This window comes from Colletotrichum godetiae (genome assembly GCF_030913485.1).
Source record: "Colletotrichum godetiae strain CBS 193.32 chromosome Unknown BDP55scaffold_27, whole genome shotgun sequence".
Classification (NCBI taxonomy): Eukaryota; Fungi; Ascomycota; class Sordariomycetes; order Glomerellales; family Glomerellaceae; genus Colletotrichum; species Colletotrichum godetiae.
Window position 1 is genome coordinate 597368 of NW_026851275.1, and position 18241 is coordinate 615608.

General features: G+C 49.8%; 8 protein-coding genes across 8 annotated transcripts; 4 read left to right on the forward strand and 4 right to left on the reverse strand.

Annotated features, from left to right (window-relative positions):
- Positions 1-3154: 3154 nt before the first annotated feature.
- Positions 3155-3856, reverse strand: BDP55DRAFT_191861 (uncharacterized protein). Its single transcript, XM_060565882.1, has 2 exons — positions 3411-3856; positions 3155-3352 (listed from the first exon to the last, which is right to left on the reverse strand). Exons 1-2 carry the CDS (start codon positions 3654-3656, stop codon positions 3200-3202), a joined length of 399 nt encoding a protein of 132 aa, XP_060428262.1. The 5' UTR covers positions 3657-3856; the 3' UTR covers positions 3155-3199.
- Positions 3857-3909: 53 nt separating this feature from the next.
- BDP55DRAFT_585133 (uncharacterized protein) lies at positions 3910-5599 on the forward strand. Its single transcript, XM_060570867.1, has 2 exons — positions 3910-4213; positions 4266-5599. Exons 1-2 carry the CDS (start codon positions 4073-4075, stop codon positions 5457-5459), a joined length of 1335 nt encoding a protein of 444 aa, XP_060428263.1. The 5' UTR covers positions 3910-4072; the 3' UTR covers positions 5460-5599.
- On the forward strand, positions 5589-7408 carry BDP55DRAFT_613011 (uncharacterized protein). Its single transcript, XM_060571217.1, has 2 exons — positions 5589-6036; positions 6119-7408. The coding sequence occupies exons 1-2, from the start codon at positions 5694-5696 to the stop codon at positions 7048-7050; spliced, it is 1275 nt and encodes a 424-aa protein (XP_060428264.1). The 5' UTR covers positions 5589-5693; the 3' UTR covers positions 7051-7408.
- Positions 7409-8605: 1197 nt separating this feature from the next.
- On the reverse strand, positions 8606-8968 carry BDP55DRAFT_613014 (uncharacterized protein; the record flags this gene model as incomplete). Its single annotated transcript, XM_060571218.1, has 1 exon — positions 8606-8968. The coding sequence occupies one exon, from the start codon at positions 8966-8968 to the stop codon at positions 8606-8608; it is 363 nt and encodes a 120-aa protein (XP_060428265.1).
- Positions 8969-10162: 1194 nt separating this feature from the next.
- On the reverse strand, positions 10163-10666 carry BDP55DRAFT_633456 (uncharacterized protein; the record flags this gene model as incomplete). The annotated part of the gene is made up of 1 exon (XM_060572555.1): positions 10163-10666. The coding sequence occupies one exon, from the start codon at positions 10664-10666 to the stop codon at positions 10163-10165; it is 504 nt and encodes a 167-aa protein (XP_060428266.1).
- Positions 10667-12160: 1494 nt separating this feature from the next.
- BDP55DRAFT_668262 (uncharacterized protein) lies at positions 12161-13474 on the forward strand (the record flags this gene model as incomplete). The annotated part of the gene is made up of 3 exons (XM_060575222.1): positions 12161-12220; positions 12255-12371; positions 12440-13474. The coding sequence occupies 3 exons, from the start codon at positions 12161-12163 to the stop codon at positions 13247-13249; spliced, it is 987 nt and encodes a 328-aa protein (XP_060428267.1). The 3' UTR covers positions 13250-13474.
- Positions 13475-16099: 2625 nt separating this feature from the next.
- On the forward strand, positions 16100-16912 carry BDP55DRAFT_192037 (uncharacterized protein). The gene is made up of 2 exons (XM_060565883.1): positions 16100-16351; positions 16405-16912. The coding sequence occupies exons 1-2, from the start codon at positions 16272-16274 to the stop codon at positions 16877-16879; spliced, it is 555 nt and encodes a 184-aa protein (XP_060428268.1). The 5' UTR covers positions 16100-16271; the 3' UTR covers positions 16880-16912.
- Positions 16912-17994, reverse strand: BDP55DRAFT_192128 (kinase-like domain-containing protein). Its single transcript, XM_060565884.1, has one exon. It carries the CDS (start codon positions 17770-17772, stop codon positions 16945-16947), a length of 828 nt encoding a protein of 275 aa, XP_060428269.1. The 5' UTR covers positions 17773-17994; the 3' UTR covers positions 16912-16944.
- Positions 17995-18241: the final 247 nt, after the last annotated feature.

Sequence of the window (18241 nt, forward strand, 5' to 3'; positions counted from 1 at the left end):
TCAAATATCGAGACAAAACCGCTTGATTAAAGTGCTGACGACTCAATCGATCCTTTCGACAGATCTTCTGTACATCAAATTTGTAACTCAAATCAATCACAACCTTCAACATGGGTACAGACGCACAAAAGAGGGTCAGTCTGACCTTCCTCTCAACCACCTTCCTCTCAACCGGCTCAGTCCGCATCAAACTCCCCATGAAAAGCCAGCCCGTGAAATCCTACCTCGACCAATTCGTCACCCTCCGCCGCTTCCGCTGCATCGCAAACCGCCAATGGACAGAACCCCTCCTAGTTGGAAGGGTCTAGAACACGCCACATTCAATACTCGCTCTCAAGCCACTTTGACAGGTCAGTTTGTAGCCACGGGCCAGAAAGAGGAGGATCTATTTCCTCGGATAGTGGGGCAACTGCGCTCAGACCAGCACAGCAAAGTGATGGACCCTGGAGCCAATTTCGACGAGAAAGCGCCGATGGATATCGTTGGGAGCGTTTCTGTAACGTTCTAGAATCTGTCATTCAAAGTGGAGCCTTGGACCGTGGCTACTTCCATGGTCGTCGATGTGGATAAGGAAGTCAACGTGTGAAGCGGCGCATTGTCTTAGCCACAAGTGCCGCTGATTGGCCTGCTTGGCCTGTAGCAACACATCACAACGAGGTTCACTATGCACAGTACACTAACCAAATTTTTGCACGATCAAACGCGCAGAGTCAGCACTCTTCAAGTGCCGTACTCAGCCAGAATTATACCTGCATCTATTTTCAGAGGAAGCTTCGCAGTAGCCAGCCATGCCTCGAGGCACTTGATATGTACGCCTTGAGACGGAATATCAGTGAACAAGGTTCGCTAGTATTCACAATTTCGTCGTGACTATACAAACACTACTACACGAGGAGCAAACTCGAAGTACATGGCGGACTCTTTGTCAAAGGCCGAGTTTCGTTATTCCTGAACATCTCTTCAAGTTACTGACAGGACCTTCTTGAGCTGAGACGACGCGTATGTACGACAAGCAAAAGAATCTGAGACTTTCTGCTTCTGCCCCAAGCGAAAAGAGAAACCATCTGGTATGGGCCGTTCACGGTACGCTTCTGATCTAGCTCCTTTCACATACTTGAAGTCTGACTTCGTGCCAGCCAAAAGAGGCAGAAGAAGGGCAATCCTGGCATGTCCGTTCAGCACGAGCCGATCACGCCTGGGGCCACGTTCAGCTGGGTGACGCATGGCAGGCTCATCACGGAGCTCGTCAATGGTAAAATGGTGTGCTATTTCTCGGCGGAGGATGGTAGTGTGGTGGGCGTCTATCTTGGTGTTTGGAGTTGCCCGCCTGTTTTCCAGTGGTCGCCCAGTTGAACGTCTGCATGCGGTTGATTAGCTCACATCACGAGAAAGAGTTCTCTATTATCGATAGTTCTAGAGCCGCATTGCAATACTTTCGGTTTTTTGTATGCCATGTCCAAGGCAGACAAGAACATGGCTATGAATCTGCTTGGGGATGTGCAACAGTCCGTATAGCCTCTCTTTGAGCTTTATTGAAATACACTCATTATTGCAAGGCGCACATTTCTTGATTACATGTCGCCATCCCCCTTCTAGGTTTCAGGCTTTGGTAAAATGAGCATCTACATGGCAAAGCTTTTTGCTTGACTACATCCGTGCCATAGTGGCCTCAACCCTCGCAGACTGATGCTGAATGGGAGGAATCATGATTTTGACATCACGGCTGAAGTTTTTTGCGATGCTTTGTCTGCTTTGTCCGCTTTGTATAAATTGTGACACCCGAAGCCCGGCATGGATCTGGTTTAATCTCCAAGTCGTTAAGACTAATCACCTGGCTTGACAACAATGTTGTATTGACGGGATAAAACGTGCTCTCTGGGCGAAACGGTGAAGGACGGATTTGTATAACATCGTTGTTCGCAACAAGGCAAGGAGAAGGCAGCAAAAGCGTTCCAAGCCTGGCTCAAGACCGTGCCAGATAATCACACGATCATCTACTCGGACGGCTCTAAAGCCCCTAATAGGGCCACGGGATTCGGCTTTGTTATCTACCGTAACAATAAACGCATAGCCCAAGGCTGCGGCCGCCTCGGTCTTGCGGAAGTGTTCGATGGCGAGGCGGAGGGGGCGAGGGCAGGGCTCCAACGAGCTCTCCTTACCTCCCAAGGCCAGCCTATACACATCTGTATTGATAACACTAGTGTTATCCAGGGGATACGCGGCGACGTCCCAGACTCCTCACAAGCTGCCTTCCTAGAGATCCAGGCAGCAGCCAGGATATATAATATACAAACCCACTGGTCCCCAGGGCACCAAGGGATAAAAGGGAACGAAGAGGCAGACAGCCTAGCTAAGGAGGGTACAACACTTCCAGTCCCCAGAGGCCTACTAGCTACGCTATCAGGGATCAAACGGCTTGCCCAAGTGCGCAAACAGCACCAACATAGGAAATGGTGGAGACAAGAGGCAACCCCCCGCTATACCCAACTAGGGCTCAAGGCCACCCTTGCTTGCCCTCCTGAACTTGGCCTCCCTAGGGCTGCCCTTCATCACCTCCTCGCGGCGCGGTCAGGCCACGGGGACTTTGAACAGTATCATCAACGCTTCAACCATACAGAAGCACTGCTAACCTGTTCCTGTGGAGAGGTTAAGGAGGCAGACCATCTAGTCTACTGCCGAAAGACCCTACTGAGGAGGCAACAGTGGCCCATCCTCTACCCCTACAGCCGCCAGGAGCCCGTGGGACCTATAGGGTCCCTCGACCGCTACTTCAAGGGGCTCATCACTGACTCTGAAGGCTTTCAGGCCTTCCTCTGCGTGACAGACTTCTACCAGAAGATCTGCCCGCGGTACTAGGAGATAGGCCATAACCTATTCTCCAAACGACAAACTACTTCTATGAGGAAACCAGATGGTTATAACGGACCTAGGGCACCAGTGGGAACTAGGGACGAATAGAGCACATAGTAGCTCACGAGCAAGATTTGGAGGACGTCAGGATCCGGCGTGTACTGTAGAGTATATAGCTAGAGCCTACGACCCTCCACGCCACATACCCTTCGGGAGGTCTGCCGCAAGGGCGGCTGCGCCCTTGCCGCCATGGCGGTAAATATAAAACAAACAAACAATAGTCAGGTGAGGCTGGGTCGCAATAACGGTCACTTGTACATATGCCCTCAATATTTCTTGATCGCACTACCTAAACAACCCTGGCTGAGAATGTTCCCCAGCATACATGTGATAAGTCGGTTGGCATAGTATGACGCTGACATGGCGAAAGCTCTGATCTTCCTTTCGACAAAGAGAAGTCCCATTTGAGACCCGAGGCTGTAATATAGCAATCATCCCTGGTCTATTTCGATTCTATGAGCCCAGGCTACTTTTCAACGAAAAATGTCAAACTCACGAGCGCTGCAGTAGCGAGAGTTGGCCACCGCCCAATCGTTGCAGTTTTCCTTGGCGCATCGAGTGCTTCCGGCAGCCTGGTCGGTAGGGACCATATTGTTGACAGGTCTTTCGACAGTTGTGAACGGCATGTTTTCCGGCGCAGCGTAGTTCTTGAAAAGTATGAGCAGGACAAAAGCGATATTGGTATTGGATCCCAGTAGAGAGACTGATGAAGATTCGGAGCGGTACTGTTCTGAATTTAACCTCATTTTCCAGCGTACCTCTCAAGGGAGTTTACGGTGCTGTTGCGGTTAGAACCGGTTGATAGGAGTTGGCTGACTGGATTAGCTGCAGTCATCAATGAAAATGGAAAGCCTGGTGTTGTAAACACCTGAGATGTGATAATTATTGGACGCGAGGACAATCACGGTGCGATCGAAAAGCAGGCAATATGCGAGCTGGGCCTACGTGCAGATGATCATTGGCGGTCTTTCGATCAACGGGCGCATCATGATACATATCGCGTCATGAATGCAGGCGATAGAACGCCCGGCATAACACCTCACCGCCTACCATAGTATATATGCGGGGTTGTGACGTTCTAGAACTTCCCCTCTTCCCGTCTTTAACACCAGTAAATCTCGATCTGGGTACCTTTGCTATCTGCGATCAACTCTAGGCAAATATGGTACAAAGACTTTTCGACTGTTCGGTGCCCACGTGCCTAAGACCAAGTGCTCGTTCCGTGGGGGCTGGTTGTGATATGTGCAGCCGTCACCTCTGCAGGCTACATCTTTCCCGGGACTTCCACCAATGCGACGCTACGGTGAGTCGTCCAGATCAAAAATATCGTGCACTATGCTAATCTGCGTTCCAAGTCCCTTGACGACTCAGCTTATCAAGCTCTCATGGCCGCTGAGATCAACCATCTTCGCGCTCAAATCAACGGACCAGCAGTGTGCAAGCTTGCCTCCAGCTTGAACGCAGGGAAGCCTTGTGTACTAGAACACCCTTCCCAGGTTTTGGGATTAGAATCTCTCACGGGCTGTGCAAATTACCATGCCCGCATCCGGTTTGAGGATGGCTCGCCTTCATGGCTTCTACGAGTGCCACGAGTTACTGGCTTTGCTGTCGGTCTTCCTTTAACCCTTGCCGAATACCTGATTCGAAGCGAGTATGCGACCCTAAAATTCCTGGAGACTACCAAGGTGCCAGCGCCACAGGCATTCTCTTTTGGTATCCCATCCCAGGGAACTGACTATGGCGTTGGAGTCTGCTTTCTTCTGATGGAGGAGTTAGCTGGTAGACCTTGGGATGGCCAACGGGATACCTTAAAGGTATGGCACCGCCTTGGAGAGATTCTTGCGGAATTAGAGAAGCATCATTTTCACCAAGCTGGTTCTCTATATGTCGACTCCCCACAAGATCAACCTTTAGTTTCTGCTGCAGCAAGCGACAGATTCGTTTGCCTTAACCCTTGGGGTCCATTCGAAACCGCAACAGAATACTACTCAGCCTGGGCCGAACAGCATCTCGCGCTGATTGTTGACGGTCAGCTATACCCACAATTCCCAATTGAGGCGTACCTGGTGTATCGATTCTTGAAGAAGCATGCGAGCACGTTAGCTGATGACGATGACGTGTTTTTTCTTAAACATGTTGACGACAAAGGTGATCACTTGATGGTCGACGAGCAAACCAATATCATTGGGATTGTTGATTGGCAAATGGCACGCGTCGTTCCGCGACGAGAGGCATTCGCATTATCCCTCATATCTGCGGATATGGGAGCTCTATGTGATGGTCAAGTGTCGCTTAGTGCGAAGGACGTCGCACTTACTGATGCTTTGCGGGAAAAGAGCGCACAATTGGCTGAATGCATGGGTGATGAGAAGATGAGACGATTCTTTTGGGGATTGGGACTAGAGCATGATTGGGCATTGGCATTACCGTTAGCAAAGGCTTTACTTCAGGTCTTCGGAGTAGAACAAGGTTGGGATGAATGGAGAGAGGAGCAGCTGACGGAATGCAAGAGCGATGAACGTCTGGCGGCGCTTTTGGAAGTTTCTTGACCAGCTGCAGTGTCGTTGGAATCTAGCTGCGAACGGAAGCCTCAACAGAGATTAGACCCATTAAGCCGGTTGCCTTATGTAATCACACTCGCTGCTTGCATCACATGCATATGCATATCCGGGGCTGTGGTTTATCCGCCCTGAAAGCACCCCTGATCAGGGAGGTCGGGTCGCTCGTGGCTTTCCCCCCGCAAACAAGAAAAGTGCCACGCCTTTCTCTCAACACAAGATTCCATGAATTCAATCGTCTCTCATCTCCATCGGCCTTCGCCCGCAATTCCTGCAAGGAACAACGAAAACGACGCCATCGCATACTTCTTTCATCCGTCATACCCCACTCCGCACGATCTGCTCTTCACTTTACCATGCGTTGACCCAACGAATGCGCGCAGTGCTACTGAAAGCAGGCGCGGTCTATACCATGATGTAGCTCTTCTCGCTTGTCAGGTCATAGCTGACAATAACTTCTCGGGGCGCCTCTTCTTTGATCGCAAAGGTATGCGCGCCGTGTTGGATGAAGTATCTATACAGGGGCTACTTCATCCCGGAGAGTACTTCTTCATCGTGAACTCTGACCGTACGTCCAATCTGCTATATATGTTTATCGTGTCGCAATGTCAATTCTCAAGTTCGGGAGGCTAATTTTGATCATACACCAGCTACCTATCGTTACCCGGTCGTCCCCAGCTTTCGCGACTGGCGGTTTCCACATGGCCAGATTCCCGACACTTGGCCGTCTCCTAAAGCATCACCTTCGACCGACACGGTGCGACGTTGCGCGCTTACGAATCATGGCTTCGGTCTTACCAACGCCCACATAGTACCTAGAGAAGAGGCTGAGTGGTTCATGCGCAATGGCATGGCACGGTACGGCATGGATACGCGCGATGTAAATGACTCCCGGAACATGATGCGCTTACGGGCTGATATCCACCGTTGCTTTGACGCCCGTGTGTTCTCTATCATCCCGAAGCCCGAATTCGCTTCAGACGACCCTCAGACCTCTCCGAACCGGAATATTGCATATGTGTTACACGTCTTTGGTTCCAACATGGAGGAGTTTTCAGATATGTACCACAATATGTGCGTTCAGTATCTTGACAACACCAGCCGACAATATCTCTTCGCCCGCTTTGCCTGGACAATTCTGATTTTTGTCAAACCGTTCGTGCTTGCTGGCACGACTCGATCTGTCATTCGGAACAACAGTCAGGTAGCCGGTATGCAATGGATTGCGGAAGACTTGTCAGGTTCTCAGCTGTCAAGTTTGTACGGCGGCGGCGGATCGAGAAGTGCTAGCCCTAAAAAGCGCAGCCGGCAGGGGGAAGACGATGTTGGCAGCTTGGCAGACTCTGACGAGTGGTATGAGGAGATTTTTGAATTCGAAGAAGGCAGAGGACGGAAGCGTTTTCGCCGTGAAGCTTCGCCTACGGTACTCGACGGCGGAGACAGGGCTCGCACGCCTGCCCTGTCTAATGTTTCTACTTTAACATCGGCCAACAAAACTCCCCCTCCGCACTCGCCATCGAGTCATGTCGAGTCCAGCCGGAAGCTTCAAACCTGTGAGAGCACGGCTCTTACTGACTGTTAACACTCCAAATTTTACCCGACTGGGTATATCACGAACATAGGTAGGTCTCGATGTTTCCGGTCATGTTTCCCGGTAAATGTCATTCTATATAAACCGTATGGACGCCAATAGAACACACTACTTTTCGTTGAGACGACCTTTCACTACACTGTCGCACTGGGAACATGAACTATGTCTCGTGTTGACATTTTCTTGCCGCTTCCCGCTTGGAAGTCAATACGAGAGAATGTGGCGAGCGTAGGTAACTGAAAAACAAATCTTTGAATGTCGCCCGTAAATTCGGGGTCGCCACATGCTGCATGCGATCAGAGCCAATACCTCAAAAACGTAGACGAGTTAGCACTAACCCAACACAATCATGTGACCTGCGTATCGTGACTTCGCGTCGATATTTCTTTGGATGCGATTCATTGAATCGTCGTGTGACAGCCTGAAAGAATTCCATTGTTTGGAGTGTTTTTTCAGGAATGTGTAGCTTTCGGAGAGGGCAAGCGCGTAGTCGCGGGTAGTAAAGGTGAGCGGCGAACAAACTCTACGAACGTCAGACAGACACATATCTGCTTTGAACTTTTGTTGCGTACCCTATGGGGGTCGAGATGAATAAGACTCTGAAGCCGTTCTTCAGCCCATTCTTCCTCGTCATTCTGATCTAGTTTCCACTGCAAATCAATACGCCTTGTGATGCGGCTTCGCCTGCTGATCCGTGCGATGTGTGAAGCTGCTGGTAGAACGCCCGCAATACCGCGACCCTGAGCCACGAGAACTACTGTCTCATACTTTTCAGGATGTGCGTTGTATCCGTATGGGCCATCAAGAAGGACATGAACCTTTTGCTTGATCCATTCTGGCGAGTCTTGGATAAGTAGGAAGATGTCTGATGTAGTTGTCGTTGTCGTATATGTCTCGACACCCGTATTAATCCTTTCCCAGTGATACACAAGATGAGGAGTGTTCGTTACAATAGAGAAAGCGGATGAGGTAATGTAATAATAGCATCCCGGGTAAGTTCTCAGAGCTTTTTTCGTTTGGACTTGTACGACAGTCGCGTTGCCCAGGCGAACAACTTGCCGAACGGCGCCTTTGCCATTCAGCCACGAATAGAACCTAGGGTAAGTCGCGATGATAAAGACCAAACCGCTAAATGCACTCGCGGCTATCAGGCCTGATTTAGAGGTAAGAGCGATATGCCAGCACAGAACGGGCACACTCAGAATTGCCAGTCCCACATGAGCTGACAGAACCAAACGACTGGATGGAAAGGCGACCCAGAGCAGTGGCAAAACACCTAGGAGCAAGGACAGGAGAACCAAGGCCTTGAGAGTAAGCAAAGTTATGCCTTTGGGCACCTCATACTCACAGCTAATCCAGAGTAAAATATTTGCTGGTCGAAAGTTGTCGGAAATGGATTTGGAAGAGTTGTGGCGGTGCGCACGGCAACTCCTGCGTGCAATGCGGCTTGTATGCACTAATTCGGACAATGCAGTAGTTGTACAAATAGAATGGGCATCATTATAACTACGATCGTCCGCCGAATAGCTACAGGACATTGTCGCACTCAACCACTACCCACGCCAGATTGGCCTTTGGCGTCGCTTCGAGATTTTCTTTCCGCATAGTCCAGTGGCGATCTTGTCACCGGAACCGGGTAGATCGTTTTCTTCCAAACCTTAGCCTTAGAGGTAGCCTTAAAGGGCTCTGATGTGATTGAACTTACCAACTCAGCGCGAGATTTGGGGAAATTGTGCTCATTGAAAGACGTGTATTCATATGATCTGCTTTTGAAGCGGACTTGGACGTATACGTCGGCCCCGTACCGTCGTCGTATCTGCTCACAACGCCACATGATGTTTTTGACCGTTTTATCGCAGTTCTCGTTGGTTCTATCCCTTTTCTTTGGCTGCTGCTGACGAGAAGCCATGATTTATTGGGTACGGACTGCGACGGCACTGTATTGTTGACGTACCATAAAGTAAAAAATGAGTCTGATTCATCATCATCTTGTCGTTCTACTCTGCCCAATGCATCCCTTTTCAAGCAAGCATACCGCACGAACGCGTTAGGCACCAGGTGGCAGTGGAGCCGCATCTGAGTCTATTCTGTGATTGCTAGTTTCCTAACTTTGTCGCAGCCTTTTTGTGAGGGCAGCCAAAATCGGCTTTTGATGCATCTGCTAGCGGGAAGAACGTGGAGTCACCACTTACGGATGTTAGCACGTAGCTTCGGACGCGGGTGGCCCGAATGACGGAATCCGAGAGCTATCCGAGAGGTAGAACAGGAAGCCAGAACCGTCTGTTTAGGACCAATTGCATGTGCCAAACATCTATACGCACTTTGTTGCTGAACGGACAGAGCGTAGACAAAAGAGTCTACTTGAAGCACCACAATGATGAGCTTTTTTTTCTGGCCATACGGCGCGAAGAAGCTTGCCGACATTTGGAGGCAAGAGGGACTTTGATTAAAGCCGTCTACGAAAGCGGAAGAGGCATAACTCAGACTTTTTGTCATCTGATGTGAGTTACACGGCTGCTGACATTGCTAACCAAGCTCATATATCCGCACTCATGGTGTTTGCACCGTCCATTTTGAAAATGAAGAACTTATCTAGGCAGCATATGTATGTGCTGTATCGTACATATAATCCAAAGATACAATCAAACAATGCATCGCATGGCGACAGCCCGAGACTAGAAAAGATGAGCGGAAGGCACAAAAGATGCCGCATAAGCTCGTGCTGGCACACATACAAATCGACTAGCTAGAAAATCTAATACTGTATCATTTAGATGTCCACCACGGATCGTACGGATAAGTTCTAATTCGGCGTGTATGTGATGCATCATGAGCCTGGCGACCCAGACTATGAGCCTTCGAGAAGCTAGACAGGATTCAACGATATCTTCCTTTGTCACCTCAGTCGTGCGTGAAGTTGCTAGTGTCTGAATTCACATGTTGACGAGTCTGCGATCCTCACGAGAAGTTTCCATTCTCATATACGGGTCCATAGAATATCCTTCCGCCAACCACTTGCTTTTGTCTTACTCTTCATGGCGCGCCTCGATGCGTGTCTATCATAAGGAGATCTGGCGATACAACTACAGCAACCACGATACCCTCATATGGTTGGTGAGTCTGGCCTGGGGATACCGCACTCGGCAGGCCTCGCGTAAGGATCATTCGAATTCCAGTCGAAAGAATTAGTGATAATCGCGCCATCGCGGCTGGCTGTCCTGAGGTGGAGCGAGCGTTCTGTGGAGGCTTTCCCGTAGACGTGCGTCACTCTATACGAAGACATTGCCTCGCTCTTCTTGGTTGGATGTCGCGCCGCTGCAGAGCAGACGGTCTTGATACCAGCCGCGATGTCAGGAGACGCTATGCTAGTCAGAAAGCTTGTTCCCTGATGCGAATCGCCTTGTACAAGTCCCTTTTCCTTCTTGATACTGTCGCTCTCCTCGTCGGAGTCGCAAAGGAGGAAGGTCGACACATGTTCTTGTGGAAGCCTCTGTCTGTGAGGCGTTTCACTTGATGAGGCGATTCTCAAAGGTGAGAATACTGAATGCAGCTTTGAAGCCATGATGCTGGTGGACGATCCCTTTGCACCAAATGTTGACTGCGGCATGTTTGAGACTTACATGTCACTAGTGTGCACATCCTGCTTCCTACCTACCACAAGCGACAGGCGAATGAACGTGCTGTAGGTGCTGCATCTCATTACTCCAAAATAACCCTGTCGAGCGTGTCTGTTAGGACCAAAGTGTCTGAAGCCAGCGAGTAGAGCCCGAGATGGAAGCTACCGCGTGTAGTCATACGGCTCGTCTAATCACTCCGAGAGCCAGGTCAAGTGAGTTAGCCCAAGCATGGCGGTAGTACTGTACAGTATGGATCAAATGTTGCTTCCTCTTGGCAACACACTGCTTTTGTTTTTTTAATTCGACCCTCACAGGCTGGGCCCAAAGTCGTTTTCACTGTGTACATGCGACCTCAATCAGAAGTGCGAGAACGACTGCTGTTGAAGCCGGTTATGGATACTTGGGAGTAGCTCTTGATTACGTGCTGCCCCTCGCACTGTCATATACTATAACGACCCCTCTTTTTGGTTTGCAAATCAACCGCTACAGCCATTACTAGAGGTTTGCGAAGACCCATCACAGCAATTTTCGGCTTCTCAAACATTGAGAATGTCTGCGAAAGAGGAATCGACATACATACACAACCATCTCGTATGTATGCTAGTTGTTGGGGTGAAGTGTGCATGCCAGGAACAAATCAGTAAGGAGACGATGTGCAGGGACCCCATATCGTGCCACGTCGCTTCTTGGCAACTGCGCAAACCAATTGACCATCAAATTTGAACACCCGATAGCCAATTTTGGCTCCATGCGTTGGACGAATCCAGGTACAGCTAGTTTACCGTCCCCACAAAACGCCCTGGACATCATCAAACACGGCAGTTTCGAAGTTTGCGTGTGGCCGCTTATGACTCTGCCGGAGAACATCGGCGCAAAGACCAGAAATCAACTGCGATGACGGTTTCTTTGTCCACCATGACCGGATTCCAGGGTCGGATGCGGCTGCATAGTGCAATTGCGGGCTTACCAGCGTTTGGCCTTTTCCGATGTAGTATGACCACCACGCCTTATCAGGCGGAGTCGAAGCATTAAATCGTTATCTTCATCGGTCGGAGCACCTTTGAAACGTCCAGAATATTTCTCTGCTCGGCAGCAGGCTTTGGATCTTGCAGTTGCTAATGTAATTTTCAAGAGCATGTTGTGTCTCTCGAATGCTTTCTCGATTGAAGTCCACATATGAGCCGGCTAATCAAAGTCGAATGATCAAGAACAATTCGTCGCTTCACAGGGGCAAGCAAGATGCATTGCTTTGTAGCTGCTCGAACCGTATGAGAAAGAGTAGACGTTGGTTAGGATCAACAAACAGCTGCGGTCTACGAACCACAAGACATCGAATTGGCTCACTTCGAAGCTCAACACAAAGTCTATAATGGCCTCTATTCCGTATTGTCGTACTTGAGGGCAATGAAATCCCATTCCGATAGCTATTCTCGGGTAGTAGGCTGCATCAGATCACATTCGGATTGTAGATCACTCGCAACACCATGGCTCCCGTGTCGTCGGACAAGGTCGTCTTTACACACGACAAAAAGGCCAAAGAGAAGGTCCGGAAATGTGGGGCAAGCGCGAAACGTGCAGATGGGCGAGGGAGCACAGGTGTTCTCGGCCGTCGTCCACTTCAATCCAACTTACGGTCAATTAGATGGAGCTGTCCACGTCCCGGACGGCCAAAGCATTCCCGACGTGAATCGTTTTGTAGGTCTTAGCACAGAAGCCTTCTGCCGTTTGCATGAACGGCTTGAACTGACGTGCATTCGAACCAGCTGGCGGAACTCGTCAAGGGGATGCACGGTATTGGACGCCGACGACGGGTCACACGCCGTCGACGGAAGAGATCAACGTCCGAACCTGGTCAAAGTACGGCGGCGATCGGCGACACAATCGAAGTGGGGGTGGTCGGAAGCAGCGTGCGGGGAACGCCCGATACCGTGGGATACGAAGACGCAACGGCGAAGGAAGTCGCAAGTGTGGATGTGGATGCCCCACACGAAATCGAGGCCGATGACGACGGCGCCGCTGTTTTTGGCGGCACTGTATCGGGCGTCCAGCAAGACGACGCTGATGTAGGCGAAACCCCCAGCAACCCAGCAGAACATGAACAACGGACGGATTTAGCGCCACTCAACCACGATGGCGAGGGCATGATGGAGGATTTTTCCATGAGCGACGCTGACACTGCGAGTGCGATCGGCGCGGCTGAGGAAGGTTCTTTCCTCGGGCTGCCTGAGATGGACTTGTGCGACATCTTCGGGATGGAAGCTTGCGCGTCTACGTTTGTGTCAGTTGGTGACAGCAAGCTGAGTATACTGGAAGGACAGTCAAGCGATACCATTCCTGGTCAGAACAGGTTGGAGGTGGAGTTATCGGGCGAAACGCGGAAGGAGGGTACGGCGGCAGCCGAAATGGCAGCTTTAAGCTACCAGCCGAAAGTTCCACAGACGCGAACAATTGCTGTCGCACGTGCCTATAGACCTGACAGGAGTTCCTTCAAGATCCACCGGTTCTTTTGTCGGGTTTCTCAGCGGATCCGGCTTGCAAGATATGGAGGGGAACTGAACACGGAACATGTCTGATAAATAAGGCGAGGTGTCAAAGCTGTTTAAGGAGATTCTGGCGCGACGGCGTCATGCAGAGGTTAAAGCGTAGGGCCGCTATGTACGTAGGGTGGCTTATGCGATTCTTAGTTCACTGAGACTCACTCACCTATTGGAAGGGAAATTCGTACAACTATAGACCAGAGTTGCAGTGATCGTGTTTAAGGCCCAAAACTGAGCAAGTAGGGTTGGGACAAAGGGACTTGGTAGTCTTAGTTGGGAAAATCTCAGCCAAGCAACGTCGATTGATTCATGATCTTTGTTGGTATCCCTATCACAGGGTAGTTGGCTCGCACGGTGGGTTGACGAAGAGGTCTATTGGATTCTATTCACTTCTGCGTAAGGTGGAAAAAGGAAAGGTCCAACCTTAGGTTGGGCAGGCCGCGATTATCGTAAGTATGGTCTGCAAGGGGCTCCTGTGCGGGCATGCTGCCTCGAGGTCGAATTGGACTTCCAATTCGACAGAAACCTTGATTGTATGTAGCGATTCCCTCCACTGATGAGATTTCGGTCCTCCTACAAGAAGTTGATTCGAAGCCACAGCACATAAGTGGCTCACAATTAGGGTTGAGGATTTAGTCCGCAGATTTCACGATCATTAGAGAAACGAAAGGTACAATAAGACTACTTGGATGGCACATCGAGTGTTCCTATGTTTTCCCCTTGGTAGTTATAGACTAGGCCACGAGCATGGGATCAAAATTGTCTCTGACAGTCGATCATGAGATTCAATGCAAAACACAGCTAACGGACCATTCCATTTATCCATCACTCAATTTTCAGTACATATCAACCGCCTACCAACCTACAAAGTTTCCAAATTGCAATTACCTTATTCACAATCCAGTATTGAACTGGAAAGAAGGGCCCAATGGACTGCGGAGAAAACTTGAAAACTACGAATTGTTCGTTCGAACCCCCGCTGAGTATTTATCAGTTCAACAAAGTTTGAGTTTCAAACTCCTGTCAGGATCGACGAACAGTTTCGAGCTGACCAATAGAGCAAGAAATTCCGGCTGTCCCGATTTGTACGCATCTTCCACAGAAGCCTGTAAAATCGCTGATTGCTCTTAGACAAAAGTTAGTGGACTTTCTACAAACTGAGGATGTACTCACTCATTTGAGTGACTCCAGCACTCAATAAACTCATAAGGTTGTCCGGATGCGTTGCTTGCTTCTCTGGGTTCACTGGCCATGCTTTCTCAAAGGGCTGGCCGACCTGGAGATGGAAATCGGACAAAAATTGATGAATTGACATCGTGGCCTCTCCAAGCAAGTGTGCAGGTTTCATTGGATGCTGCCAAAAGTTGTCCTGATTTTCATTAGAGGCGAAAATAAGAGATTGAGCGCATACAGTACTGTACTTACTAGATCACTCAATCGACAACGATAAATATATCGACCCGCATCTATTTCTCGCACGTGTAACAGCAAGAAGTAAACCAAGTGTAACAGCTAAAGGTTCCTGCTTAATCTTCTGGCCATCTGAGCTGTTGGTGCATATCGCCATGTCAAGCGTTTGAACCACGCTTTCCAGACTGTGAATGATCTGGCTCTGTATCATGCGCGGAACTGGGACCGTTGCATGTCAAGGTGAAGATGGATCATCGACTGGTCGCATGTCCAATGCTTCTGCTCCGGGAGAGAATAGGATGCGATTCCGTATCATACATAGAGCAGTGTATGGCTCCAAACATGCCTGAATAAGGGGATTCTGCAATTGTCAGGCTCAGATAGAATACTACTTGCTAACGTCACGTAAGGGTATCCTACCTGGTCAATGAGACCGGCGGCTCGCAAGAATGGCCTTAGATGTGGAATCTTGTCGCATGTCGCTTGCATTGCTAAGGGGATACAACCGTTCACATAGTCTGCAATTGATCCACTGCGTGCAATTCCATACAGGAGATACTGTGCCAGCCTTAATCATTCTTCACAATAGAGAACGTCTCACGCTCGGTTCCGAGGTGTAAATTTTCAAAATCTATCAGAAGCCTCTTCAGGTATTCTCCATCTGTCCCTGTCTCAGAGTCAGTTTGTACTAATCGGTGTCCTGTGAAAGCATCGTACATTTATCAAATGAATACACACTTGGTATTCGAGGTAAACAGCTGTAAAGGGGTTGACTGTGACAAGCTGTGCACTGCAAAATCTTGCTTTCGTTGCGGTTACACTTTACCCTAATTAGCAGCCAGAAGCAAGCTGACAGATCTTCAGTATGGTCAGCAGTGGCATAATGAATGGGGATAAGTATGTTGGATTGACGACTGTGTCTGGATAAAAGGATGCTAGAAATGCGTTGAATAATATGCAAGAACCGGTGATGATGAGTATATACAAGACAGAACCCCGCTCGGACCGGGATGGGACGGAATACCTCAATCAAGCACAATAATCACCTTTTGATCCATGGACCTCAGTGGTGTTGCATGAAAAACAACATCGTTTGTCTAACAACTTTGTCCCACCTTCGTGATGCTGCTAGCGGCCATACGGATGATCTGTCAGTTTGTAGGCGCGCGGCACGACGCAATGGGGACTTCATCAGTACGCCACTTTCCTTCTGGTTGGCGCAGAAGCCGGTCCGTCGTGTGAGGTGCTTGCCAAGGTCCAGAGCCATTGGCTACTATAGGGACCCACCAAATTCACCCGAATAATCCGAATGTTTTGGAAGCGCCTGCAGTACAGTCGGGTACAGCAATAGATAGGAAAGCATCGGAATCTACGCCACTAGCATCCCCTGCTCCCCATACGGTGCGTGCCCTATGCCATCCTCTTCGGATGATCCCCGCTTCATTGCCGCTGTGGTCGTCACCCCTGCAATTTACGGTCGGCGCTTGATCAATGTGGCATTTGGTCTATAAATGAGTACCAAGAGCCGCCTCTCATTAACATCATCTAAACCGTCCTGATCTTGCATAGACTTTTTACTGCACGCTTTTTAGTAGAACTGAACTTACATCGACATTTGAATCGTCGTCTTTTACTCAAATCCCGCACGATGCCCTCAGATAAGGATCGTCTATACATCGCCCTGTATGCCAGAGGAGGCGCACCGAAGATGCCAGGTCTTGAGGACACGTCTGGCCTTCCTCCCACAGCATTTTTGTGCAACAAGACTAATAAATGTGTAGTTATCATTGGGCGTACATCGTAGGCCCCAAGACGGAGTCAGTTGACAGCTACGGGAGACGGTATCATGCTAAGGAGACGATGACTCTCGAAGGTACACCTCCAACGCTGAAGTCGCGCTGGGTTTTTGAAACCCGTGAAACTTCAATGGCGCCTACGTCCATGCTTCTGATCCGGGTGGTTGTCGCCAAAATCAAGGACAGGCATCGGCTTCAGTCTATTTTTGAGGGCACGCCTCTTCGACCAGAAGTCGAAGACTGGAACTGCGTCGGATGGGCAAAGGAGGGATTTGAGAGTGCACTTAGAGATGGCAATGTTCTCGGCACCTCTGCCGTTAGCTGGAAGTCGGTCCGTGACACAGCCATGTGGTATATCGAGAAGAAAAAGACCGAGCATCGGTTTGATGGAACTGTGATTTGTGACCCAACCAAGGCGCCAACATGGGACATGTTGGAGAACAAAGAACTTTCGCCATAGCCGCGAAAGCTGACCAACGCGCAGCGACACAATAGAAAACTGCCAAGATCCAGATAATGGTCATTTCAAGTAGCGCCGAAGTAGTTGCGACGTATACTTTCCATCCTCAGCTCATACGGCATGGGAGTCAGAAACTTGTCCACCTCTTGCTGCCAGAACGGATTCTGGGGGCTCACAAACCACGCAGACGTATATTCCCAGTAGGAGGGCAGCCAGCCTGCCGTTTCCCAGTCGACAATGCCGACGACATCATCGCCCTTCACTAGCACGTTGAAGCTGCTCAAATCTCCATGTGTGAAGGCCAGATCTTCATCCAATCGACGGTAGAAATGAAGGAGTTCCTGGAGATCAGGAGGCTGGTTCTCATACCGAACTTCAAAATCGGCACCATTAGCAAGCTCCTTATGGAAGTCCTGTACCGCAGCAAAAGGACCCCAAAATGACTTGAAAGGCAGGCGACAGTCGTAGATAGGACCACCGTCAATATTAGCGATGCCGAGACCCTCTGTCGGGGCGATAGCGCGCAGTTGGGAAACCATGCCGCATAGCTGATTGAGTATCTGTTTTTTGGATGCCTCTGACCGTTTTTCCCAGCCCATCCATGCCATCTTGCCATCAATCTTGCTCATCACGATGTACGTCATCCCTCGGTGGACGAAAGCGGAGTAAACCTTGGGAACTGGAACAGATGTGTGTTGAGCGACGAACTGCATCGTGTGTGCCTCGGCCAGACTTGCGTACGGTTTGACCTTGATGCAAATCCCAAACACCGCAGGCAGACCGATCTGTGGCTTCCAGATATGCTTAAAGTATTTATTCGTCTTGGTCCATACTACCAAAAGCGTCAACACCCGGACTAGACGCCCGGCGTTGATCGGTTTGGTTTCCCCCATTCGTTCGTCGCGTCGGGTTTCTCCGACTCGTTTGTACGGAAGGTTGGAAATGCTGCCGATTTTCGGTCCACGGATCGCGATCTAATTATGAGAGCTTTGGCTGCAGCGTGCTGGAGGTCTGGGACATAATGCACGTCGGAGGTGGTTCAACTTGAGTTGAAAATCAGCGGAGGTGTCTGGTGGTAGAAAACCTTTAGTTGTGTACGATTTGATTTGATTTGATTTCATTGATTCCTACTCGGTTTTGGCCGCTTTAGTCAGCAGCTATGCCCGGATAGCGGGGTTTGGCCAACAGCCGACGCGCTCCGGACGTTGATCCGCAGCGCCCCACTTCGCCAGTGCAAAACACCGACCAGCCGTCTCCAAATCTCCCACTTTGCTCTCCAACCTCATCTACCCCTGGCGGCCACCAAGTGTAGTTTGCGGTTCTCTACTAATGTACATGTGTGTCTAGGCTCTATTGAGGTCT